At 43.0% G+C, this 27,115-nt stretch overlaps 1 protein-coding gene across 1 annotated transcript in view; it reads left to right on the top strand.

The window, feature by feature from the left end:
- LOC121455577 (hedgehog interacting protein) overlaps positions 1 to 27,115 on the top strand; it is an 87,600-nt gene that overhangs the window by 44,061 nt on the left and 16,424 nt on the right. The window contains exons 5-11 of the mRNA XM_041663176.1: positions 15,691 to 15,842; positions 16,287 to 16,460; positions 16,953 to 17,096; positions 21,086 to 21,207; positions 23,400 to 23,523; positions 24,545 to 24,675; positions 26,935 to 27,016. Coding sequence (XP_041519110.1) covers positions 15,691 to 15,842; positions 16,287 to 16,460; positions 16,953 to 17,096; positions 21,086 to 21,207; positions 23,400 to 23,523; positions 24,545 to 24,675; positions 26,935 to 27,016 — 929 coding nt within the window. The remainder of the gene's footprint in view (positions 1 to 15,690; positions 15,843 to 16,286; positions 16,461 to 16,952; positions 17,097 to 21,085; positions 21,208 to 23,399; positions 23,524 to 24,544; positions 24,676 to 26,934; positions 27,017 to 27,115) is intronic.

Here is a 27,115-nt window from a genome sequence, read left to right as displayed (position 1 = left end):
ACACTGTTTCCTCAGCACTCTCCCTTGTCACACCGGTTTGTACAGTTTAAACACACTGCTTCCAGAAGAAGCCAGTTGGGATTGCTGACACTTTATTTTTACTAACTCCTTGCTTCCGTGCTTTTTCTTTTGTTAGATCGCTTTATGGATTCTTTGAGAATTTCAGACATTGTGTTTTAATCATATTTACTCTATAATTTCTTCCCCTAACTCCTCCCAGATCTAACACCATCTTTCTACCCGCCCCCAGTTTTCTATCTTCTTCTTTTCTTTAGTAACTCATCAACCCCGATTTATGCTGCCCATGTGCCCCTGGATGTGGGGCATCCATAGAGCAAGTCAGCCTCCCAGGAGCCACACCCTGAGAGAAAGCTGAGTGTCCCTCCCTCGGAAGCCATCCATAGTTCCTCAGGAACCTCTTGGTGTCCCATCTGGGAATGTCAGCCGGCTTGGCCTTACACAGCAACCCCAGGTGCTCTCTGAGGTCACAAGCACAGACCTCCTGCTGTGTGGGGAAGACACCCTTTCGTTCTTGTCCTCTGGGGCTCCTCTTCCGATCTCACTACCCTCTCTCCCCTGGATAGTTCCTCAGCCTTAGGGGAGGATCTGAAATGCCCCATTTATGGCTGAAACTTATTCTCTGATATTGACCAGCTGTGAGTTGTCTCTTAACCACGGTTTGAGAGCTGCACCATGGGTAGAGAGATAATGTAGAAGGCGGTTTGATAGTAGGCCTGCTTAGCAGAAGAGTAGCATTGTGTTCACCACCACCACCCTGAGGCCATGAGCTGCTCCCTGTGGGTTCTTGGTCACATTTCCAGCACCAAACCTGTGTTTCCTCCTGTAGGGCAGCAGCCCTTATGTTCAACTGGAAAGCAATTGGTTAACCCTCATGACACCCATGCCTCTACTACTGGCCTATTTTGTCATGCCGAACAATATTGTAGTTGCCAGGGTTTACAGCTGAGTACAACTGCTATTGACATTATTTTCATTGATAAATTCTTTTGAATGATTTTATTTGACATGGTTATATTTTAAAAGAGAAGCAATGACGGGATAAAATACACGCATACATAAAATAGAATTATAGATTTTACCGCCTTTTATTCATTCATGCTATTACTACCCGAATGCCCAAAACTGCAGCACTCAGTTGCTAAGTCTTGGATACAGTCACAGAGCAATAAAAAGTGACTTCCCTTCAAGACTCTTTCTTTCTGTAAAGGGAGACGGTAGAAACAACTAACACAACATGATGAGAGTTGAGTGGTGTTTTAGGATTGTGTGGAAAGTACTAGAAAGGAAAGAGAAAGACATGCAGAACCCTTGAGTCTAGACTTATCAGGGAAGTCGAGCTGACCCTTAAGATACAGAAAACCCGTCCCACACTTCTGAGAGGAGCAGAGCTGATTGGCCAATGCTGACAGCAAGGGATCCAAGTGCTAGAAGCTTCAACTTCGGTTTCTCTGTCCTTTGCTGTACGGTGGGTGCCTTGTGAGAGGAGCTGACAAAGGCTAGGCAATAGGAAAAGAACCAAAAGCTTAGGAGTGGGTTATTGTTCCAAAGTTAAACAACCTGCAAGCCATGAGGCAAGGGTTAAGGCAATAAAGTGGTGCTAGAACTCACATTCTTTCCACTGTGTCCACACACGCTCGCAGCCCTGATATTCACCGCGACCCAAGAGCGAGAGTGGAGAACACACACACTTTTATGCCTTCTCGTTTTCCAAAGAAGGGCGAGAGCTCACAGACAGACACGATTGTTGTCTTACTCCAGTTCTACGAGGTGCCGCTCTAAGAGGGGCTGTATCTTTTTTTCTGTCAAGCTTCAGTCTGAATATACAATCCAGGCAGACCTTTCCTGAGCCCTTAGACTAAACTGATCCCCAATCCTAGTGGCCTTCCCATAACAGTCTATATTTCCTGTAGAATTTTTTCTAAAAGTGAATTGCGCGTTTATTTATAACCATTTTTCCTTAAACTCTGACTTCCCAGCTAGAACATACTAGCCCAGGCCAAGGCATAAAAGCATAACTTGAAATTGTACTAAGCACCAGAATGTGTCAAAGCCATCCCTTGGTCTTTCTGTGAACCGCTCACAGTGATTCACAAGGTAGGAAGTGCCCAATGCCCTTGTTTGTGGTATGTTGAAAACACAGGGGTTCTATGAACTCCCCCAAATCAAAGGCTTGTAAGTGGGAAGCTGACAGTAAACTTTGGTGTCTGAACCCCGAGTTCATGCCCTTCAGTGTGGCAGTCTGCATGACTAGGAATTTGGTGTCCAGGCTATAGAAGAAACTGGCTTACCTTATCACACGGATAACTGAGGGAAGGGCTGGACTCCCAGGGCAAGCTCTGAGACCGAAGAGAATAAACGTGAATGAGGTGCTGGGTATTGAAAAGAGGAGATGGTGCCTGCTAGGAAAATGAACACCGTATTTGCACTGTGATTTGGTAGCGTAAACTCTTCCTCCTCCTCATGGGGTGCTGGGAATTAGAGTGCACAGCATCCATTTTCTTCAGTTTTGTCCAGATTGCCTCATGTGTGAAATAACGAACATACTAGAAATGATTGCTTGTCTTTCACTAATTCTTCCATCCGTTAACTGAGAGCAGTGTCATGTGATCAAAACATCAGCAATTCCTGCAAACCGGTCCTGGGGTCCCACATCACATTGTCCCCAGCAATGTTGAGAAACTCTAGGGAACAGTACGTAGTTCCACTGAGAACTGGCAGAAGTCCATGAAGACAGTGGACGGCAAACTTCTATTTCAAGTAAAGACTCTGCTCCTCCTGTTGGTTCTTTTAAAACCTAGGGAATATAGGGGGTTGGCAAGATAGCTCAGGGAGTCAAAGAGCTGTCTACAGAAGCCTGACAACCTGAGTTCAATCCCTGGAAGTCATGTAAAGATGAGAAAGGACAGAACCAGTTCTACAAAGTGGTCCTCTGATCTTCACATGCTCCCAGATACCACCTTTTCTCTCTCCTCACCACACACATGCACGCACACACACACATACACAAACACACAGACATACATACACAAACATACATACACAGACACACACATACCTGCATACAGAGGCATACACACACATACGTACATACACAAACATATATATACACACATACATACGCACACCACACACACACTAATAGTGATAAGAAGAAATAAGAAAACATCTAAGCGCTCCCTTTAGACTTTCTTAATGAAAGTCTTTAGAGCCTATCCTGGAACTCACTCTGTAGACCAGGTTGGCCTCGAACTCACCTGTCTCTGCTTTCTGAGTGCTGGGATTAAAGGCGTGCACCACCACTGCCCAACCATGATTTTATATTCTTTAATCTAGACTTTATCCAAATTAATATACATATCATTTCTACACATATTAAAGATGCATTTATTTGCAAATATTCATTATTTCTTTCATCCAGAATTAGTATAAATACATAAATACTAATCCAGGGTTGATGGTGTGTACAGCTGAAACAGAATGGGTTTAGCCTGGGCTACACAGAGAGACTGTGTCACAAAAAAGGCCATTAAAAAAGAATTAACGTAAGTACATAAGACATAAAATATCAACCACCTTTGCTCAATTTAGAAATAGGAGCAATATATATATATATTACAGTAAACCAGTCCTTCTGTTGTTGTCGTTAGAACCCTGCATTTTGATTGTTTTATAAAATGGTGCTTCATGATAATATCAAAGAGCAAGTAATTTTATTTTGCTACTTTGGTAAATTGCAAGTTTAATTGACACATAAATCATATTTGTTCAAACTCTAACTCAGAAAATAATTTTTAAAGTGCCATAATTTTTATGTGGCCTTGAAGTTCCAGCAATCTGTTATATAACTTTTCAAGAGAGGTCACTTGAAGGGAACCTCATAGTTCCTTAAATTTATTAGTGTTCCTTGGTGGTCTAAACTGCCGGGGTTGTTTTCTTCAAGGCTCCCTTTTAAAGCAATAATCTCATTTAATTACTCAATTCTTGTTCTCATGGAAGTCAGTCGGAGCTCTTGTTTAGAGTCACAGGAGGAAATGCCCAATGGCAAAGAGCACGGAGGCAGGACTAGGAAAGCCAGGTGCACCAGCCTTAGATCCACATCACGATGGGAGATAACGCTTCTGGCTGCACAACCGCTGTATCAGCCGCACTTCATAAAAAGCAGGCTTTATAAACCCAAAGAGTCAGATTCATTAAGAGCACTCTTATACCCTTTGCTAGAGTGGAGCATTTATCTTTTATATTGTGATTTTTCTTTTTGCCCTTATTGAAAAAGCCTTAAATCTCTTCTTTTCTTGCAGGAAAAAAAAATATTTTCCAACTACACAGATATAAATCACATGAAACTATGAAAGAAATATACTTTATAGTCCTGTGTCTAATGTTGAAACCCCAATAGCCAGACTTCCTGCCTCAGAGATCCTAGCGGTGAACGCATCTTCACCACTCTCTTTATTTCATTCATTCTCATTATAAAAATCTAATATTACAAATCATTCAAAAAATTGACTTTCATTTCATCCTTATGAAAGTACATTCCTGATGCTTATGAGCTCATTAAAAGTTTGTCTTTATTATAGACTAAGTCATTCAAAAACAAACAAACAAACAAAAACCAGCTTCAAGTATTAAGACAATGGAACGACACTTCACCCATGAAATAAAATGAACTTGAACCTAGGCTTGTTCACTCACACAGCCTGGGAAATCCGAGGCTGCAGAGTCATGGGTATGGGGGCAATGTGAATCACATAGCCAGTTATAAGCCCCTCTGGGTTAATAATGAAGCTCTGCCTTAAATTAATACATAAACAAGTATATACATACACAAATGGCAAATATATAGAATCTCTCTCTCTCTCTCTCTCTCTCTCACACACACACACACACACACACACACATATGTATATGGAAATAAACAAGAAAGTCTGAAGAAGTTAGCATGTTTTTCTAAATTTTTTCCTTTATCTCAAAGGAATTGTTTACAAACAAGATTTGCCCAGTATTATGAACCGACAGGGTCTTACTCTGACTGCCCTGAATTCACCGTGTTCACCAAAGATTCCTCCACCTGAGTCTGCCTCCAGAGTACTAAAACTAAAGGCCATCAGCCCACACGCCAGGCTCTACCTAACAGGTTTTTTATTAATGGCTAATACTTTCGAGAATGGTCCTAAGGAGAATCCCCGAGGGAATGAAAGAAGGCAAAACTGATCCTACCCAATCATAACCAAGCAATGTTCATTTCATTCTGTTACATAAGCTAAAATTCTGACACGTGAATTCGTTCCGTGGATGATAGCTCTGCCTTGTAGGACCTCGCAGTCGTCTTCAGTTTATCGTTGAATATCCAACTTTGAATCTAAATTTAGTAAGTGTGGAGCTTAAATAAGCATGCGCTATGCTAGTCAACACGGTTCACAAGTCATTTTCAGAGCTATGTGCCACATCAGAAGTGTGTCTTCTTCCAGCACAAGTCTGGGAGCACCTTTTATAGAGGACTCATCTATAATGTGTCGGAGACACCATCGGGATTCACTGTCACTCTCCCCAGGGAACACAGCAACGTTGGAGTGGCTCCAAATCTTCTTTTTGTTTACTAAATAAATTGCTTTATGTTTAACTTCAGAACTCATACTATTTTTAAGTGATATTATTTTTTAAAAACTCAACTAAATCCCTACAATGGTCCAGTGTATATGCCTACAAGTCATTAATAAACTACCGTTAACACACCCACCTATTCTCCTGAGAAGAGAGACAAGAATTTATCATAAGTAAATGGGGGCCCACTGTTGAATAGAAATTAGAATCTGTCTTTCCATGCCTGCAGTTTTGTGAAGCCCAGGCGTCCTTTGGATGGCTCCAAGCAAGGGAAGACTGCTCCCCATAACACACAGCTTCTCGTAAAAATAAATGGAGGCTTTGTGTTCTTTACTTGAAAATCACAGTCTCCCACTGAAAGTTTTATCTGGAGAATGATTGAATGTGCCATGGAGCCTCAGTTTCTTTCTGCCCTTGCCATTGCTGTGCTCAATTCAAGCATTGCTTTTGGAGGTCAGTGGCTTGACATTCTTTATCTTCCCAAGTCTCTGAGCAATCTTGGATGGCTCTTCTCAAAGAGATGCTACATGAACCTCTAGGCCCCATCAAATGACCAAGCAAATTCTACCATGAAATGATCTGTGAGTGTCCTACTCCATGGAGGAGAGTCGGTGGAACTAGTTTGTGTAAACGGTTCAGGTAAAAAAAAATCAGGAAGACACACTTCTTCCCCTCGTGCTTAATGGGTTGTTTATTTAATCATTTTACATCTTTGGTTACTTCTTCACAAAACAATGAAGGAATAAGATTTGAAAATAGAGGGATAATGGCAAGAGCACAATAACAATGCAGGGGAAATGAGCCTAGGTCTGTGGGTCGTTCTGCAGTGGTGTCCACCGTCGTTGAGGAGCTGAGTGCCTACATATCTCCACACCACAGCAGCCATGGCAACAAACCGCCAATCATCACTTGGCTTTGGTAAGATTGTTTACAGCATAGCACAGAAATGACGCAAGGCAGGACTTGTTCTTTTCTGCTAGTTTCTTTATCAATATAGTACTACATTGTTAAAGATAATAAAGAGTGACATTGGGGGAGGGTGTCACCGAAGCTTAGTTTTATTGTACATTACTTGGGAGGAGGTGCTGAAGAAATGTTAAGACAAGTTCAGTTAATCCTGCCTTGTGCCTCCTTCTGTTGCATCATGGTTCATATCCCTTTGGCATGATAAAGTCAATAAGCAACGTAAACATTTTTCATGTTTAATTCTGTCCATGTAGACATTTTTTTTTCTGTGTAAATGCCTTATTTGTTTCTTCTGTCTCAACAAAGTTGACATTCTAGCTTCCTTCTCTTTTGACCTTTGAAGGTCTGTATTTAAAAAATTAATTACTGTTTTCCCAGAGAGAAAAGCATTTTTAAAAGATAACTAGATGCATACATGACTGTATAAGTTAAAAATAGCTGACTTCAGTTAAACTACCACCTATTAGCTAAAATAACTAAGATACAGTGTCCACCATTTTCCGCTGTAGGACTGATAAACCTAAGCCAGGCTATTTCCAAACCTCGGCTCCTGAGCAGTGAGTGCAGGAAGGAAAGCTAGCCCCAGCCCCATGTCTCCTTGGTTTTAGGAAATAGTTGGTCACAGACTATGACAAAGGTTTTCATGTTTTTGTGCTCCAAGCAGAGATGAGCCCTAATCTTCCATTTCTCATGATACATTCTGGACAGATTCATTAATCCCTTGTCCAGAAAAAACAAGGGTACCAGTGAAATCGCACCAAGCCCTAAAATTGCTGTAGAGTTTAAGCTAGCCCTCACGATGCCGTCTCTGGGACATGGTAAAGGGCACAGCACAGGCTACTGTTGGGACATGTCTATCCAGGGAGGTGAAAGCACACCTTCAAGAAGTTTCCAGCCTCAGGGAGAATTGTTTTAATTCCTATTTTACATAACTGACATTCAGTGTTTTTAACAATGTAATTACCCAATATTTTACCCTTTTACGGTTATCTTAAAAATAGCACGAACGTTTATGTTTGTGTGTGTGTGTGTGTGAGTGAGTGTGCATGCGCGCTCTTTGTACACAGAGCCTTCTGTGCAGACTAAGCATACATTCAGCTACCAGTTTACGCCCTCATTCAGAAATACCTAAGATCCAACATGTACTTAGCCTGTATGTCATAACAGAATAATTTAGTGAACTCTAATGCTTTTCTTTGACAAAACAATTCTCACTTCCCCTTACTTCTCAATCCCATGAAGTTCCTTTACTTTGCCTTATAGTTTTATTTATTTTTATTTAGCCTAAAATCACAGAATAAGATCTTTACTTTCCTTAAATGGCACCGACATTTCTAAAAATCTTTCTTAAGCAAAATGTGTAGCACTGTTTCTGAGAGGAGCTAACGCTTTTGTAAGCCTATTGTTTTGTTCCTTTATCTTTACAAATTTGTGTATCACAAAGCTCAACCATATTGAAGCATTTCAGTTTTTGGAAATGCTTTAGCAAACTGAATTTCGGAATGTCTCAAAATTATTACCAAGTAACATATATTGAGCCAAACAGCCCTAGTGTTCAAGCCATTTCCTGGCATAACTTAAATTCCTATGGCACATGTATTAGCAATACTATGGCACATGACCACGACTTGGACATGGGAATGGGAACAGTGCCTTCATTTTCCAAACATCTATACTGCGTCAAATGCAGCCTGGGAAAGACCTGGAAGTATAAACATGGTTTAATTCTACTTGACAAGCATAGATTCAACAGAAAATAAATCCCAAACATAGGTACATAAAGTATTGTGATATACATTTTCAGTATCTGAATGTGCACTTGTCCCCAGAGGTTTCAAATGTAGGAGCCATGAAGCTGAACCCTGTAGAAGGCAGGGTCTGAGGATGGCCCATGCCCTCTGTGAAAGCATTTTCCTCCCTGGACTCTACTGTTGCGGAGGGATTTGGTTTTGGTTGATTGTTTAAGCTGTATGTGTATGATTGGAGGGGGACATGTGAGTATGGGCGGGGCTGCATGTAGAGGACACAGGACAGCTTCATATGTGAGTCCCTGCCTTCTACCTTTTTCATGACAGGGTCTCTTGCTGTGTGTTGGCCTGCAAGCATTTGGGGATGCTCAGTCTCTGCTTATTCTGAAACATTAGCGCTGGGATTACATGGACCACAGCTAGCTTTACATGGGCTCCAGGGATTCAAACTCAGGTCTTTGCACTTGCTCAGCAAGCACTTCACCGACTGAACAAGCTCAAAAGCTCACGAGTTGTTAATGGGGATTTTGTTACATAGACAGAATGGATTAAATCGTTGGCCATTGGTGAGTGAATTTAGTCATTAGCTCCCACTCAGGGTGGGAAGAAGAGAGCTGAAGGTTTCAGTTCTCCAGACGTGTGGTTGTCTTCTCTGACCACTGACGGCACACCTGACCGGCCTAGGGGCTCCCAGTAGTCAGACCGTTAGCACGAGCTCAGGTACAGTGGAAAGATTGCTTTATAAATAAAATGACACTCCTGTCACTCGGGAAGTTCCAAGAGGTTTTGGGGTTCTGAGCCAGGAACTAAGACAAAGACAAATTGTGTTTTTTATTATGTGTGGATTCCTTCCGGTAAATTCGTTCAAGATCCCTCTGCAATTGGCTCTTCTTCAGGGATGAAATTACACTGTCAGAACTGCTGAAAGGCAGTGCTTTCGACCTTTCCCAGAAGGTGTAAAACAAAATAAAAACAAAAACAAAAGTACCCTACAGCATATTTCAAAACTGAGAACAAAGAAAAGGAATCTAGAACACAGTCTTAGGTGCCGAAAATGCTAAGATTACCCATCAGGCAGGACCTCCCATATTCGGTAGTATCTCTTGTGTCATGACGACCCACACAGCACAGGAGTTTTGCTCCTGATTAACGCAGGCACACAAGTTGCATTTGCCCACTGTTTGTAAAACTGTCTTCTCTTTCTCCCTCACTTCTGATGGCTGCTCTCACTCGTTCTGAAGGTCATCAGGACTATTTCTACCATGGCAGCTACATTTCTCGGTGGGCCATGATAGAGTTTCCTTCCGTACCTTTCAGTGAGTGTGCAAATAAATTTCACCACTTAGAGGCCATGGCCAAAAAGACTTAAGTTTTAAATGCTTAGGGTCAGGCAGATTAAACTGTTTTTGTGGTTTGACCCTGACCAAAATATGTCCTCATTCTTATGATTTGTTACCTAACTGTCAAAGGAAAATTCGTTTACGGAAGGATCAAGAGTGCAAACCCACACAGAGATGGGAGGCCGAATATCTGGGCAGGCTTTCGGTACTCATGATTTTCTGAGGGCGGAAAGCGAGGCTGGGAGGACTGGATGGGTGTGTGAAGATTCAACCTGCCATTGCTGTCTTTGAAGATGGAGGAAAGTGGTCATAGATTAAGGAATGTAAGAGGCTGCTAAAATTGGAAAGGAGGGGACCAAATCCCCGGAGACTTTAGTAAAGAAGGCAGTTCTGCCGACATTTGCATTAACCCTTGAGACCCCTGTTGAATCTTCACATCCAGACCAAGATGACAGATGTGTCTTGTTTCCAGCTGTGAGCTTTGTGAAGATATAATCTGCTATTGTGTTTGGGAAGACAATTCTAGAAATAAACAAATGAATAAATATAGTTAAAAAGTCACTTGTTTTCTCATTTCTGGATAGCAGAAGGTTCCGGACAAGAAGCCATGTTGGTTGCCAGGTCCTCCTTCCCCTCTCATTCTGTGTAGCGTGAAGCGTAGATGAGTGAGTGACAGCTGATAAAGGAAGTGAAAAAGTCAGCGTGACGCGGTTTGGAGATACTTAAAAATACCACTCTTCTGTTCAGCTGTTAATTCTCAGAGATTCCCTTGGGATTAAGGAAACAATAATTTTACCCAAGGCTTTCGCTCCCTTCTATGCCCTGGTATCAAGTAAGAAAATGGCCTTACCATCTGTAGAAACTTGCCTAATTCTTCAAGTCATTTAGCTGCTCAGAAGTCAAGCTATTTCTTTTTGTTACTAAGTCTTGGAGTTGCTAGGTCTGTGAGAACCTTTGGTGAAAAGATCGCCTGTTTATGGACTCTCTGCAGCTCCTGCTGTTTGGAAATGCCCATTTCTAATGACGTAGCACAGTTTCACCACTGAGAAACATCAGCGTCTCAGAGAGCAAGGTAGAAATGAGACACTTGCCTCCGTGTCTGCTCTTTGAGGACCAGGAGGCCTTATCCTGACTGCCAAGCAAAATCTGACACCAACTCAATAAACTTCTCCTCAGCTAGTGTTAGTTCCTAATTATCAAGGCAGTAGTAATTTCTTGATTATAGGTGCACTTACGTTTCCTGGCCGTTAAAGCCATAGGCCGTTAGGGATGGTGAAGTCCCACTCATGAAGGCTAAGCCTTGTGTGCTTAAGAACCTCTTTCATGCTTCAGTTTGCGTAGTTTAGCAACAGGAGACTTGGATAACTCAAGCCAGTCTCAGACACATTATCTAACAGACACTGGCCTTGAACTCCTGATCCTCCTGCATCTATCTCCCAAGTGCTGGGAATATAGGCACGTGCAACCACCCCTGTCTGTAGGAGTCTTTTTAAAAACTAAATTAAAATGTCCATGCAGTCAGTACAATAACCTGCCCCGAAGGTACCTTGCCCTAATCCCTAGACACTGTGAATACCTCAGACGACGAGGGCTCCAGAAGAAAGACTCTGAAGTCCAGTTAGTTATATATCAAAGGACACTGAAGAAAAACTATGCAAAAATGAGGAGTGACACACCCAGCTTCCGGTTCCACGTTGCATGGTGCTAAAACACTCAAGCCTGCAGTCCCCAAAGGGGATGGAAGCAAATGTAAGAGAAATAAAGACTCAGAATAAGCCAAGTTTACCCCATATTGAAAGTAGAGGGAGGTAGTTAGATGATTCAGCAGGTAAGAAAGCTTGCTGCTCTTGGGCAGGATCTGGGTTTAGTTCCAGCATCCACAGCTTGCTTCCCTCCGTAACTCCAGTTCCAGAGGATCCAGTGCCTTCTGACATACACACACATCCATGCAGACAAAACACTCGCACACATAAGATAAAGATAAGTAAGCCTAAACATGTTTCTAAAAAGTATAAAGAGAATGCTTTTTGTAGATGACATGACAATGAAAGACAATTACCTCAAAATTTCCCTTAAAGAGAAAAATATATTTTCTGTTATAATCATTTTAGAGAGACCTCTCTTTTCCAAATGGACACTTCATATTATTCAAAGAAGAACACTCTTCCAAAATTTGTTAGAACCTTGATCTGCCCCAAAGTGTAAAGTTTATCCCAACATTAGAAGAGAAGAGCTGGTCTATTAAATCTTAGTATTCAGCTAAGAGGTTTGAACCTCTTCCACTGTGGCCCTGTGAGACAGCTCCCCAGAGCTGAATGACCAGGAGAAGGACCTGGAGAAGCTTTTCTGATGTACCTGGAAACATGGATCAAGCTCAAGATTCCAAACAGATTAAGGACATTGTTTTCAACTCATTCAACAATCCTGTTTTGAATATCTACTTGTGGTTGGTGTGGGGCTGTCCAGACTTGCTGCACTACTGAGAGCTGAGGAAGGAAAAGAGCCTAGCATGCTAGCCCGAGGCACCAGGCTCTAGCCAGAGTAATGAGTTTGTCCAACCTGAAGCCTAGTATGCTATCACAATCTTATTTAAAATAGCATGAGGGTTTTCTTGTAAACTTTTTCCTTCCTTCCTTCCTTCCTTCTTTCCTTTCTTCCTTCTTTCCTTCTTTTTTTAGCTTGACTGGAAAACTCTCACACATAAGCTTTGCTGAAGATAATCCTGTTTTGCAATATCAGAAGTATCTTGCTCTGTTAGCTTCTGGTTTGGGTCTCATGATACAGTGTGCACAGTCACTTGAAGCACAACTTGCATACGAAGTTTCTGTAATTAATCACGAAGCCCAAAGTTCAATGTGAGGATTTGAGGGGGAAAAAAGTCACTGCCATGCACACAGGTGATGATCATCATTTTGGACATTGGCTAATAGATTTTCAAAGCATGGTGTTAGAAGCCAGACTCTTTCTAAATGGCCCAGCTCCCTGGATTATGAGGCTTCCCTCCACCCTCCACTCAGTGAGTGTGCTTGTACCCTTAGTCAGTTCAGCACATCTTAAACGATTCATTCTCCTCGGATGCTCCTGGGATCAGTTTTTACCTCCAAGCATTTCTGGAGGGAACTCATGGTTTCCATTCCATAAGCTCTGAGCCTTAAAACCACCCATCACGAGGGGAAGGATGAGAGGAGTAAGGAGGAACATCCGTGAAGTCAACAGAAGACTGGTTGTTTCTTCCTGCTGAGCCTCTAAAAGTGGTGTAGTGGAGTTTCTGATAGTGCGGAAGCAATGAGGCTCCGGCACTGAGGGAGAACAGAAGGAGGCGGTGAACCCACACAGTTAGAGCTTGGGTGGGTAGGGCGTATGATCACAGGAAGAACAGAGGTCTTAGGAACCCACCTTCCGCTGTCCCTCTGCTGGGACAGTGTCTGTTAGTGCCTAAGCTGGAGCCATGTCAGGGACCTGAGACGTGAAATATCTGAAATATCATAACTCTGCCATGAAGTCAACTTTCGGTGCCAATCAACATGTCTCTTCATGTAGACCTCGAGAAGGGAGCCAGACCTCAAAAGCAGGTTTCCATTTGAGAGTTCACTCATGATTTGCTCATAACGTATTTTAATTTAGACAACATCACTGTCAAAGCTAATTCAGGTGAATCACCTATCAATATTTCAGTCTCCTGGTTCAGTAGGAGTTAACAGACTTTCCTAATGCCTGAGCCTTGGCTGTTATTAGAGACAGCCATGAGATTTATACAACACATGATATTTTCTCACCAATATAGTTATGAATTTTTTTCTTGGAAATGACTTAAGTAGTTGTTTCTAAACCAATCCGAACTCAACTTCGTACCAGAGGTTATTTGAAAAGAGCAGATCCTACATCCTAAATTAATCAAATGTCAATTGTGCAGCTTGAAAAATGTTCAAATTTTTGATTTTTTTCAAAAAGTGTATTATCTGTTTCCTTCCCATTTACAACTCATTTGGTTTCTGAATTTGGCACTTGGCTAAATGTCTGTGGTGCTCTGGATTCAGGGTGAAAGCCATGTGTTTCTAAAGTGAACAATGGCCATGCCTGCTTGTCGATTTGTGTGTGGCCCTTCCTTTCGCCTGCTAATGACCATTCCTTCATCCCTGAAAAGCAGCAGCTCAGTCTGAACCGTGCTGCTCTCCTCTCCGGGCTGTGTTTCTGACTCTTTGATTAACAGCGACAGAGGACTGCTTTCAACCAAAGCTTCCTACAGTGACCACAGCCGCCTGGGAAGCAGGCAGGCGGCACTTAGCCTGTCCCATAGTTTTAGAGAGAAGTATTGGGGAGTACAATTAATCACAGACAAAATCCCACCTGTGGGCTTCCTCTTGCAATCTGTCAGAGTGGTTAAAGTGTGCAGACACCCTGCATCCAGATCTGAGTTATACATCTCAGCTTCTGAGTCCTCTGAGAGCCAAGGGATATTTGTCTCCCGATGATGTGAGGAGTGGAACACCAGCACAGAGTCCGCATTAAAACCATCATCACAGAACAGAGGCGCATTCATAAATCATAGTCATTAGCATCTGACTCTAATGATTAAAGTTAAAGTCAGGCATATGGCGATGTGCGAAAAGTTAACACTTGAATGAATGAGTCAGTAGTTACCGGACATTTCCAGCCAGTGTTTTATTTATGCAACTCTCAAAGTCTTAATATTTCAACTTTGGATGCTATGTAGCCAAGCACATTTATTTCTGAGCCATGAAACAAATCAAACAACGTTGATTAAAAATGAACTTTTATGCCTAAAATTTTATGCTCTCAGATTGATGGACCATACATTGCACCCAGATCTGTTCTGGGCTGGTGACCGAGGCTGTGGAATGGGACTGACTGTAGACCATTGCTGACTGTGACCCTGCAAAGACCAATTTCCCCCCATTCAACACTTCAGAAGCTAGTTACTCACCATATTTGTCAAAGCAGATGCAATGCTAAAAACGTAAATAGGGGATGAGCAATTGTAGATTTCAGTTTCCGGCGCAGGATGTCACTGCCGTGGATAATGCACCAGGCTTCAGAGAAGAAGGTTCACTCACTTCCTAGAGTGTGGCATTTAGTCTCTGACCTACGTCATTTCAGATGCTTTCCTTCCAGGACGGGCCCTCCTAGACTACCCGTGGGATGCAGCAAATGCTAAGACCGTATTGAATTTCCACAAGCTGGATTAGCAGCAAATGAAGATAAAATGCCTTTCTATTTCCGAACATGACGACGTTTTAATTGCTCTAGTATTTGGCATGTCTAATGTATACATCCTTGACGTCCATGCAATAACAAAGGAGGGCTGTTTGAGATTTTTCTTTTATTTCCGTTCCTTTCTCATGTTTCTCCCACCCCCACTCTGGTCCTTCTTGCTCTCCTCATCTCTTCATCCTTCTATTCTCTGTGTTAGGATGCATGTAAAATACCTCCTCTCTGTATAGATGTCCAAGACTGCTGCTACTTCGCTGTGATGAGCAGACCACCATCGCTGCGACAGCTGATGTCAATGCCTCCGGGTGAAGCAAAGGTTTATACATTACACAAGCAATTTAACTGCTTTCTAAACATATTGCCATGACAATGGGAGCTGGCAGCCAGCACTGTGTTTTAGGTTTTGGTGAGCTGGATTAGAAGTAACTGTTGATTGTGAAGTGTTTTTATTTGTCTCCTATGCACTGCAAGCAACCTCGTAACCCAGTGAAGAATTCTGCTTTGCCCAGCTTCCCAAGATTACCTGCACAAATCTCTCGACTAACATGGCCTAAGAGTACCGAGATAACTGCACAGACAATTGTCTTGTTCTTAACCTTTAAAGAGAGCCGCATAGAGAACTGTTTTATAATCGTTTTCTGTGCAGTAGGCAAAGGAGAAAAGGAAAAAGGTTGGGCAAAGATTACCCAGAAGAAAGAGACTTTTTTCGGGGGTCCCAGTTGAAACACAATAAAGAACATAATTAACTTCACAATTTCTTTGTGTTTTTCATTTGACTGCAGGGAGGAGATGAAAGGGGCCTGCTAAGCCTTGCATTCCATCCCAATTACAAGAAAAATGGGAAGCTGTATGTGTCTTATACCACCAACCAAGAACGGTGGGCTATCGGGCCTCATGACCACATCCTTAGGGTTGTGGAATATACAGTGTCCAGGTATCCCTAACTAATTTGATTGGAAGCCTGCAAACTCTGCCGTATTGCTTTCTCTTCTTCATCTCTTCGCTAACTATTTAGAAATGATTGCCATGAATTGGTAGTAATTAAAGCAGAATCTTCTCACGGCATAAAACATGTGCATGTATATGTTTGTATGTGCATACGTGTGTGTGTGTGTGTGTGTATGTGTATGTGTGTGTATAAGGAAAATTAAGTAAAATAATATCTTTGGTACTTTTTCTTAATTATCTTCAATTTAGCAATGTTTCCAAAATGTAGAAATTATTGTAATTCTTCAGTAATTCAATAATTCAGTAAAATTTCAGTAATTTTTCAGAGTAATTGATTAGCTCTGTTCCAAATGTATCTGTACACTGTTCCTTCTCCGGTGAATTCACATTATACCTGAAGACTCATGGCGCTTTCCCTTCCCTCACGCAGGAAGAATCCCCATCAAGTTGATGTGAGGACAGCCAGGGTGTTTCTGGAAGTAGCCGAGCTCCACCGAAAGCATCTCGGAGGACAGCTGCTCTTTGGTCCTGATGGTTTTCTGTACGTCATCCTTGGGGACGGTATGATCACGCTGGATGACATGGAAGAGATGGATGGGTTAAGGTAACAGTCTGATTACCAACAAGTACTCTTTGGCATCAACATCATTCCAATGCCGGGACGTAGGCTCCGAGCCAGCAACTAGAAGCTATCGCTGATGTTGAACACGTGGTTATTTTATGCTGAAGCGTCGCTTTGCTTTGTCCTAAAATTATTGCTGCAGAGGCTGCCCTGCGTCTTCCTCTGGGCCCAGCAGCTGGGTAGTAGATGTGCCCCTACACTAATGTCTTGAGGACGTAAAAGACATCGCCTGGCAAAGACGATAAAGGCCAGATTTTAAAAAAAAGCAAGGCACATACTATGCCACATCCTTGGCCACCTCCATCTGTGCCAAAACTGCCCCTGGTCTCACTCCTTGCCATATGGAATTTGGAACTCAAGCAATTCTGAGTTCAAAGAGGGGGTGGTTTCTTTCTCCCTAGAGTCACGTCACCCCAGGTATGCAGAGGAAACAAACAACCCGAACACGAAGTACTCACTCCCTCAATTTCTCAGTGATTTCACAGGCTCCGTGCTGAGGCTGGATGTGGACACCGACGTGTGCAGTGTGCCTTACTCCATACCACGGAGCAACCCCCACTTCAACAGCACCAACCAGCCCCCAGAAGTGTTTGCCCATGGGCTCCATGATCCAGGCAGGTGAGGACATCCGCCTATTCTGTCCCTACTTAAAAAAAAAAAGAAAGAAAGAAAGCTTGAGCAAAGGAAGACACAAGCTCTTAGAAAAAAACGGAGGGGAACCACTGAACCACTGTTAGAAGCCCTTTGGCATTTTTCCTTTAAATACCTCTAAGTTCTATTTTCCTGTTGCCTTAGTCTGTTTTGTGCCGCTTCAACAGGATGCCACATACGGGGTAATTCACAAACAGTAGATGGTTTTGGGCTCACAGTTCTGGTTCTGGGCAATCTGAGGCTCCAGTGCCAGCACCTGCTCAGTGTCTGCCAAGAGCCTTCTAGCTTCCTCCTTTCACAGTGGGAGGGGAGAGCAAAGGGCAGGGAGGGAGACAGAAAAGTTGCCAAACTCATCCTCTTATGGGGAACTCGCTCCTAGGATCACCAGCCCCCTCTCACAACAATAGCATCAATCCATTGCTGAGAGTAGTGTTCTTGTGATGCTATCAACCCCTAGTGGTCCTGTCTGCCCTACTGACTGTAGAGGGCACTGGGATGCCAGGATGTGAGCCTCGCAGACAACGGCACGTATGTTCCACAGACGTGGTAGGTAACGAGTGTGCTCTAAGTTCTCTGTCGGGATTGTAGACAAGAATCACAGTTCAGAGTGCTGCCTGGTGCCTCACGCACAGCAGTTCTTCCTGCCATGATCTCACTTAATACAAGATGGTGGGGTGTTAATTTGCAAGGAGTTGAGGTAAATGTTAATGTCTTTCATGCTTTAAAAACTTACTAAAGGAATTCATGTTGGCTGTTTTCTGCTTATACTATAATGAACCATAAAGAAGAGAAAACTAAGAAGTCTCTAGAACGAAGGGTTTCGGGCACCTTAAAAATTCTATGACCAATAACAGAAATTCTCTGATGAAACCCCTTCCAGTCTGGTCTGTCATTCAGACTGGGCGTATGTGGCCACGTTCATTCATTTACTAGCTTAGTTATTATTGCTATTTAATGTTTATTAAGTGTTCACTATGTGCAAGGTGAATATTTCTCAAACTTTTTATTTTTATAATCCCTCATGCCCTTCATCTTCCCTCCATCAAAGCCCGAGTCCTCAGTTCATTTCCTTTTTGGCATCTCCACAGATCTTAAAATCTGTTCAGCAGGGAATACTTACGGTGGGGTCAGGATGTGGAGGAAACTGTCACATTCCATTCCTATACCTCAGAACACACCCGCCACAAAGCCGCACTTTGAAGTGAAGCAGCCTGAATCACCACCCTCCCTCCAGAGCAGTCCTGCAACCATCCTGGGGGTCCGAGCCTCAGTGATGAGGCGCTCTCCAGACCCTTCGCGTGGCAAGATGCCTGTGCCATGGAGCTCTGCTTCCTCTGGCAAGCGAAGGCTAGAGAGGAATTCTTCTGTATTCTGCTTTCCTTGCAGAGACTCTCAGACAGATAAAGATTTAATGAAGAGAAAAGACACTAAAACCATTACTGGCTAGTATGCACCCCCTGCAGGGTGCTAGACTAGGTACTCCTCCTGTGGTGTTCTGGGTAACTGACCGTACAGCACCTTTTTAACTTTGTGTGTGTGTGTGTGTGTGTGTGGTGTGTATACATACCCATGCTTTCACACGTAGAAAGTAGAGCACAGGATGTCAGATGTCTTCCTCGACCATCCCCCTTCCTCCTTTCCGTTACTTTTAGAAACAGATGTGTTACTGAACCTGAAGCCTGGTATTTCAGCGAGCCTGGCTGGGTAGCAAGCTCTGTCTTTTCTAATGCCGACCCCCCCCCCACACACACACACATACACACATGATTCCCAATACTAGAGGTACAGGCTGGTGTCCTGTCTGACCTTTCTGAGGATGGCGGGAAATCAAACTCAGGTCCTCTTGTGAGCACAGCACACATTCTTACCCCCTGATTCATCTCCCCAGCCCAATGTCTTCTTTTTTAATTTCAAGAATAAGTTGCCGGGCGGTGGTGGCGCACGCCTTTAATCCCAGCACTTGGGAGGCAGAGGCAGGCGGATCTCTGTGAGTTCGAGACCAACCTGGTCTACAAGAGCTAGTTCCAGGACAGGCTCCAAAGCCACAGAGAAACCCTGTCTCGAAAAACCAAAAAAAAAAAAAAAAAAAAAAAAAAAACAAAAAAGAATAAGTCATAGGTTCACAGTAATGTGACCATAAGGTACAAAGAGCAGTGGTAAGCCCTGTGCCCACATTGACATAGGCCCCTGCCATTGTCATCACGCCCAGTAGAATAAGTTTCAGTAGACAGCTGAAGAGACGGCGTTGGCACATCAGTGCTGACGGCAGTAGCCACTCTGGGTGGTACGCCCTCTGTAGGGGGACAGGCGCCCACCATCTTAGCCTCTCCTTAGTTTCATGTCTGCCTCCTTTCCACATGAGAGGCTGCAGAGGTCACAGTCGCCAGCAGCTCACCTCAGGGAATGCCGCCTCTGTCAGCATGGTCGCTGCTGCTTGTTGGAAACGAGTCAAGCTTCTTTTTGACATAAATTCTCCCTCTTCAAAAAAAAAAAAAAAGGTACTTGAAGGAATCGCCTCAGCCAATGTGGACTAAAGTTCCTCATTCCGTCACAACATAATGGCAGACTGTGCCGTTGAGGACAGGGGGGGGGGGGGGGGGTCTTGTCTGTACAGCTGCCCCAGCTCCTGCTTCTCTATCAGCAGTGGGCTGATTGGAGCCCTCAGTGGTTTTGTTTCATTTTAGTAAAGGAATTTGCATCTCTGAAGCCCCTACTCTCACCATTTAACATTTTTCATTTTTCAGTGGGTTTGGTTTAGAAGTAGTTAATGTATTTCGTTGGTCCAAACAGCAGTTTCAATGGAATGTTTTTGCCGCTGGGGATATTTGACAATGTCTAGAGACAGTTTGGGATTTCACAATTGGGATGAGAGGGGGTAAAGGCTGGACCACACTGCTGTCATCTAATGGTCAAGGCCAAGGAGACTGCTTAGAATCCCATAATTTGTAGAATGGTACCCCCTCACCCTTGGAACAAGATTACATGGTCCCAACATGTCAAGAAGCCTGGTTGTTTTGTTTGTTTGATTGATTGATTTTCTTTTTGCTTGTTTTGCATTTTTGAGATTTTCAGGCATTGTCACCAGGCTTCATTCTTTCTCCAATCCTAGTCCCTTATTCACTTATGCATGCCAGGAATATTGTGACCTCTTAGACCCAGACTAGGTAACAGGAATGCAGTGACCCTTTGCCCCTGCAGAAAACTCCATCAGCGGTTAGAACCACAGGGAGATTCTGATCTCCACATTAGGTATGGGGGACATAAAGACAAGATAGTTGTAAAAGACCTCTGTCCTCCATGCGTGTGCATGCCAGCCGTGTTTCAGTCCCTGGGCTGCAGAGTGTGATTTATTGCGCTATAGCTCCCTGAGTATATCAGAAGGTGACCATTCAGGGACTGGGTAAAGGCACATGCCACCAAACATAACATCTGAGTTCACTCCCAGAAACAGAAGGAAAATAAGAAAACCAACTTCCACAGATTGTCCTCTGACCGCCACACATTACACACTATGACGCACGTGCGTGCACACACGGTATATTAATGTATGTAATTTTTTAAAGTTAGTTTTCCATGTAGGAAAGAGCACTAGTTCTAAGGCTAATACATTACATCCATTGTGTGGCATAGACGAATTGATGAGCACTGATTCATATTTCCAAACTCTGCCAAGGTGTTATGCATGATGTAATCCTTCCTGATAGGCTAACAAAGGCCTTTACGATGATGAGAACGTTCATTAGAAAGAAGATAGCCAGAAAAATGAAGAAACACACTCCCAGGTCATTAGCTTCAGTAGGGTAAACAAACACATCAGATGTTTCCTTCAGTGGTTTCAAGAACATCCCAACTAAATTGCTCCAGGGATCCTAGCCAGCCCACAGAGCCAGAGTTCCTTTCTCTGTCAGGAAGAGACCCTGGTAGAGATTAATGAGTATGTCTCCTTTGTTATGTAGATGCGCCGTGGATCGACGTCCCACTGACATAAACATCAACTTAACAATACTTTGCTCAGATTCCAATGGGAAAAACAGATCATCAGCCAGAATCCTACAGATCATAAAAGGGAAAGATTACGGTGAGTCAAGCTTATGGAGGCTGGTTTAAGGTGAAGACTGGTTTTAGTATATTAATTGGAGAAAAAGAGGGTTTGCATACTAAGCATTCAAGAAAGCATAAAAACAGTGGCCTCTGTCAGGCCAGTGAGTAAATTGCTCCATTTTCAAGGTTCAAGGACTCCTCCAAGCCCTGAGGGCTCCTCCACTTAATTGCCTTTTCCCTGGATTGCGTGGTTCCCTGTAGGTTCAAATCATTTAATAGTCTCAGAAGTCAGTGGCTTGCATTTTGCTCCTCTGAGACTCAGGATGAGGAATGTCTCTTTATTCCCTTTTTATGGGGGAACTTGTCTTTGTATCTTATATGCAGAGAAGTAAGTTTAAAGGTAAGAGATTACTGAATATTCTGAGCAATTAGGAAAATAATGTTTCTAATAAAAATAATTTCAAAATGGGTTTCTTTTAGAGAAAACAAAGTAATTGACTTGTAAAAACAAGTCATGGGAATAAAATGTTTGAACGTTATTTTTAATAACATGATCACTGGAGTATTTACAGAGAACTTAGGACATAAAGTTGGATAATGAAGTCCGAAACTCAGCTGTTTTCCACGCTGTAGTGAATACTCCTGAAGGCTGCGTGATTGTGAGCGTTATTATGACTTAGGGAGCACAGTAGATCTAGATTATTAAATTGATTGCTCCTTCTATTTACCCATTCAACAGAGCTGTTTATTTTAGCACTAGGAATGGGGCAGCTGTGTGAGTTCATGCCATATCTGCTTATTTTACTTTGTTTTTTTTCCCCTAGGTATTTTTCTCCCTCCCTCTCTCCCTTTCCCCTTCCCTCCCTCCCTTCCCTGTTCCCTCCCTCTCTCCCTCTCTTCCTCCCTCTGTGTGTGTGTGTGTGTGCACCTTAAAAAGTTAAATAATAACATTGTTTGGAAAAACATCTAACAAGACACTAACTGGTTCAATGGATTTTGGCTATACCACGAGATTTAACTAAACTCTACTAATTACATCAACATCCAGACAAAACAGTTAGAGGAATAACAATCTTATTTTTCATATTTTAAAACGCACCCAAAGTGCCCACAGCTCCCACTGTGAAGACGTTCACAGAACTACTGAAAAATAACAGGCACTGTGACAGCTGCCTTGAACTGAGGGGGACACCGGGGTACAGAAAGGTTAATTGTCAGACAGAATTGAACAGTAAAGGGTGGATGTCAGCAGCCTAAGCCCAGTGTCCATTACCTTCTGTCCCGCTCTGGGGCACCTAACACTTGTGTTTTCCGAGCTCTGTTTCAGCATAGGCGTGAGAGGAGAACAGGCTCACTGTTTAAAAGGACTGTGATGCCCCAGAAGCACCTCCACAAGGTGCCGCTGACTGTGGCTGATTTGACTGGTTTTCCATAAATGCATGAAAAGAGGTCCTCATGAATTTGTGTGAATTTGTCACATGCAAGGAGCATCCTGACTCTGGGTTTATCAACCTTAGAGCTCTATGACCAAAACTATCACAGGGCCACAAGTTAGGTACCACTCACTGAGAGACTGTTCCTACGAATACAGTAAATGAAGGCTTAGAAACCTTTATGTGCTGGGCTTTTATTTTTCATTCAAGTGCGAACTTTTAAAACTTTTTAAACATTTTATATAATTTCATAGGTCTGTTTGGTTTACCAAACATAAGCAGAACCATTTTTACAGATGCTTATTGTTCAAAACTCAAGTTTTCAAGTATTTTGGTTCTGTAGTAAATAACAATGATTTCAAAATACCTGGATTTGGCCGGTGGTGGTGGTACACACCTTTAATCCCAGCACTTGGGAGGCAGAGGCAGGCAGATCTCTGTGAGTTCAAGGACAGCCTGATCTACAGAGTGAGTTCCAGGACAGCCAGGACTGTTACATAGAGAAACCCTATCTCGAAAAACAAAAACACCTGGATTTGAGTAGTGTTGGAATCTTGGTGTCTCCTGGCTGATAACAATAGCAAGCTCCTGGTGGGCATTTTCAGTTCATTAAACTTATGGCTTGATACTATTTTAACAGAGTTTCATTATTTTTATAAGTATACCTGTAAAGAATTTTTGTCTTGCTTTTTGAAACACAATTTGGAATTAAATTATTGTAATTCTCGTTAATTGGTCTGTACCACTTTTACTTCTGAGAATGTTTCATTTGCTCTAATGCTATTTTTCTTTTCAGAAAGTGAGCCGTCACTTTTAGAATTCAAGCCATTCAGTAACGGTCCTTTGGTTGGTGGATTCATCTACAGAGGATGCCAGTCTGAAAGACTGTACGGAAGCTACGTGTTTGGAGATCGCAATGGGTATGTTTCCCAATGCCACAGTTTCTTGTATTGCTTGGCACACTACCAAAATATTTTCAAGCGGCTGTGGCCCGCAAGTCAGACCTTGGACACACACAAATGTTATGGCTTCCTGTGTTTCGTCGCATCTGGAAGCTGAATTGAGGAGATGCTTCAAAAAACATTCTTCAGTAGGCTCCATCGGTTTGATGGGATAACGTTTGAAGGCAAAGCAATCTTGTGAGGGACTTCCCACTTATTTTGACTGTTCCCTTTATCCTCAGCCTAATTCTAAAACGTGTTTTACGGGATTCGTGAAAGCTGTTTGAAAAATTACCCCGGAAGACTGAGAATTTTGGTAGTGCCAAGCTCTCAGGACCTTGTGCGTGTAATTCATCTACAGAAGTAGCTACTTCAAAATAAAAATGTAGCCTAAATTTTCAAGGTCTCCTGGTGGGTAATTATAAGGAATTGATGAAACCCGTGCTGTTGTCACTCTGCTTGGCTGTGTCTCCCCTGGGCTCCACCCATCCTTGTCATGCTGATTTCAGCAGCAGACCCTGAGGTTGAGACCTGCCTACCTGGGAAGAGTCCTCTCCAGATGGAGGAAGGGGAGGGACTTTCTCCTACCTGGGTCTCTCTCTCTCTCTCTCTCTCTCTCTCCCTCCCTCCCTCCCTCCCTCCCTCCCTTCCTTCCTTTCTTTCCCCCTAAAATAGGGTTTCTCTGTGAAACAGCTGTGGCTGTCCTAAAACCCACTTTGTAGACCACGCTGGCCTTGAACTCACAGAAATCTGCCTGCCTCTGCCCCCCAAGTAATGAGACTGAAGGTGTGCACCACCACTGCCCAGCTTCCTACTTGGATTTTTCATTGCCCTTTTCAAACCCCATCTTGCCTTGAAGTCCTGTATCCTCATCTGGTTTTCTTTTCACAGTGTTCCCATATAGGACAGAGTATATTTTTCCCTTGAGAAGTGATGTACAGTCTGGTTTGACAATTTCTTATTGCATTTCACTGTAGGTTTGTGGTGTGTTTTGTTCCAGGAATTTCTTAACTCTTCAGCAAAGTCCCGTGACCAAGCAATGGACAGAAAAGCCACTCTGTCTGGGCACCAGCGGGTCCTGTCGAGGCTACTTTTCAGGTCACGTCTTGGGATTTGGAGAAGATGAATTAGGTACTATATCTATTACCCCATGAAGTTCTAGTTTCACTCCTTGCCTGGAAAACTTTGTTCTGCCCTATAGAATAACGGTGTCTTCCTTCATTTGTTGGAAATGTGCCCACAGCAAAGGCGATCTCCACAGAATCCCAGGATGGTACAGTTAGACCTTCCTTCCCATCATCTTTCCCCAAGGATCTCTATAGCTGGTTTATAGTTTGGAAATATTAAAGTAATAAAGCAGAAAAAAACAAGAAAAACCCTTAAGTTCCAAAGGGAGGATGTCTCCATACCTACCGACACTTTTCACTGCACACTATGGCAGTCCTTTTATTTCCGACAGAAAAACCGTCCCACTTGTCCATGTCTCTTTAATATATTTTAGAAGGGTAGATTCTGAAGCTAATTTGCCCTCTGTATTGTTAACTTATTTATTTTGCCCATCTGAGAATAAAATTTGTGCAAGATAATCTGAGGGCTGGAGAGCCTTGCCCATAGAACGGAAATTATCTTACTGACCATGTATGCAACAGTATTTTTGGCATGCTTATCAATATATGGAGCTTATGTGTGTGTTGAAGACCTCATCACCATGTCCTGGTACCACTGGGAGGTGGTGGCACCTTTATCAGGTGAGCCTCAATGCCAAGAAATTGATGCTCTTAAAAAATGTTTTTTAGACTTATTTTATTATTCTATATTTATGCTATTTTTGCCTGCATGTATATATGCATATAATATACATGCTTGGTGTCTGAGGAGGTCAGAAGACGGTGTCAGATCCCTGCACTAGAGTTTATACATGGTCATGAGCTGCCATGTGGCTGCTGGAATTTGAACCCAGGTCCTCTGCAAGAGCCACACAGCTGCCTTAACCTCAGAGCCACCTCTCCCACACCCAAATTGGTGCTCAAGTCAGAACCTTGTTTCTCTCTATCCTTGCTCCCTGGCTGCTGTGAGGGCAAGGGGTATCCTTTGTCATGCACTCCTGCGGTGATATCTCCCAAGTCACAGAGTCAGGCTAACACATACTGCAATCCCTAAAACCAGGAGCTAAACTCAAACTTCCCTCCACTAAAAACAAAAAGAAAGAGAGAAACACGGAGCCTGATGAGCTGAAGGGAGTTGTAATTGGGGTATGATTAATGGGAAAGTGACATTGCCCGCTCTCCACTGCTTTAAATTACAGAGTTCAGTGTAGCTTGTGTGGGGTTTTACTAACTACCCCCTAAAAATCCATGAGGACTATGCTCCTTCCACTGAGAAATGAGTTTGAAGGCATAGAAAGAAAGAATGTTTCTTTCCTAAGTCAGAATATTCTCTCTATAATGAAAGTCCGGGTTGACTTTATTTGTACCTTAAATGGGGGAAATCAGAAGAAATAGTGGGAGTGCTTGAGAAGCATGGGGTATCTATCTAGTTTTGCTCCAAAGTGAAAGCATTTTTTCCCTAGACAGGGTTCCTCTGTGTAGTCTTGGCTGTCCTAGAACTCGCTCTGTAGACCAGGGTGGCCTCAAACTCACAGAGCTCCTCCTGCCTCTGCCTACAGAATGCAGGGATCAAAACTGCATTCCACCATCGTCCAACATTCAAAAGAAATGCATTTTATCTCTGAGTTTTTCTTTAATGTGCTTCTACCCCACTCAAGGGAGTCAGAGAGATACTCACCTCTTGTTCATAAGCTCTGTGGAATAATTTAGATGTTGTTGTCAGACATTATTAATTTTGAGACTGCCTAGGGCTGTGGGTAGGCATCGGGGGTAGAGTATTTGGCTAGAACACACACAAGGCTCTGAGTTTGCCCCTAGACTTGACAAGAAAGAGGTAGAAGGAGAGAAAGAAGATAGAGAAGGGAAAGAAAGGAAAGATGGGAGGAACGGAACAGGAAGGGAATGGGGGTGGAAATGAGGAAAGAACAAAGGGAGGGGCTTATCCAAGCAACCTCAAGAGAAGGCAAGAAAATTCGGCTTGACCTAACTTAAGCCATTTCGTTCTTGAAAAGAATCACTGGGTAAGAATAAACCTTCAGAACCAAGGGAGAGACAAGGATCCCAGGGAGGAGGTTGTTGGCTGTGGTTCAGGTGAGAAACAATGTCCTCCTGAACAAGAGTCGTCTAGGGATGGGGAAGAGGTGACTGGACTCAAGGTACAGTGCAGAGGAGGATGTGTGAGGTGCTGTCACACCTGGAGGCAGAGCATCTTCCTGGGGATGAGGGGAGACCCATGACATCTGCTTGGCTCTGATGTCGTGCTATGAATTTCTCTTTTCATCAGGAGAAGTATACATTCTATCAAGCAGTAAGAGTACGACCCAGACTCACAATGGAAAACTCTACAAGATCATAGACCCGAAAAGGTAATTTCTTTTTCCTTTTGAGTCCACTCAATATCCATTCTCCAGTTAGTTTAGTTCACTCAGCGGTGTTATAGAAGAGACAGCGTTTGTGATAGGCTG

Source organism: Microtus oregoni, unplaced genomic scaffold (genome assembly GCF_018167655.1).
Source record: "Microtus oregoni isolate MIOR12 unplaced genomic scaffold, Mior012 000014F_ref0000157, whole genome shotgun sequence".
Taxonomy (NCBI): domain Eukaryota; kingdom Metazoa; phylum Chordata; class Mammalia; order Rodentia; family Cricetidae; genus Microtus; species Microtus oregoni.
This window is presented reverse-complemented; position numbering and strand designations above follow the sequence as displayed.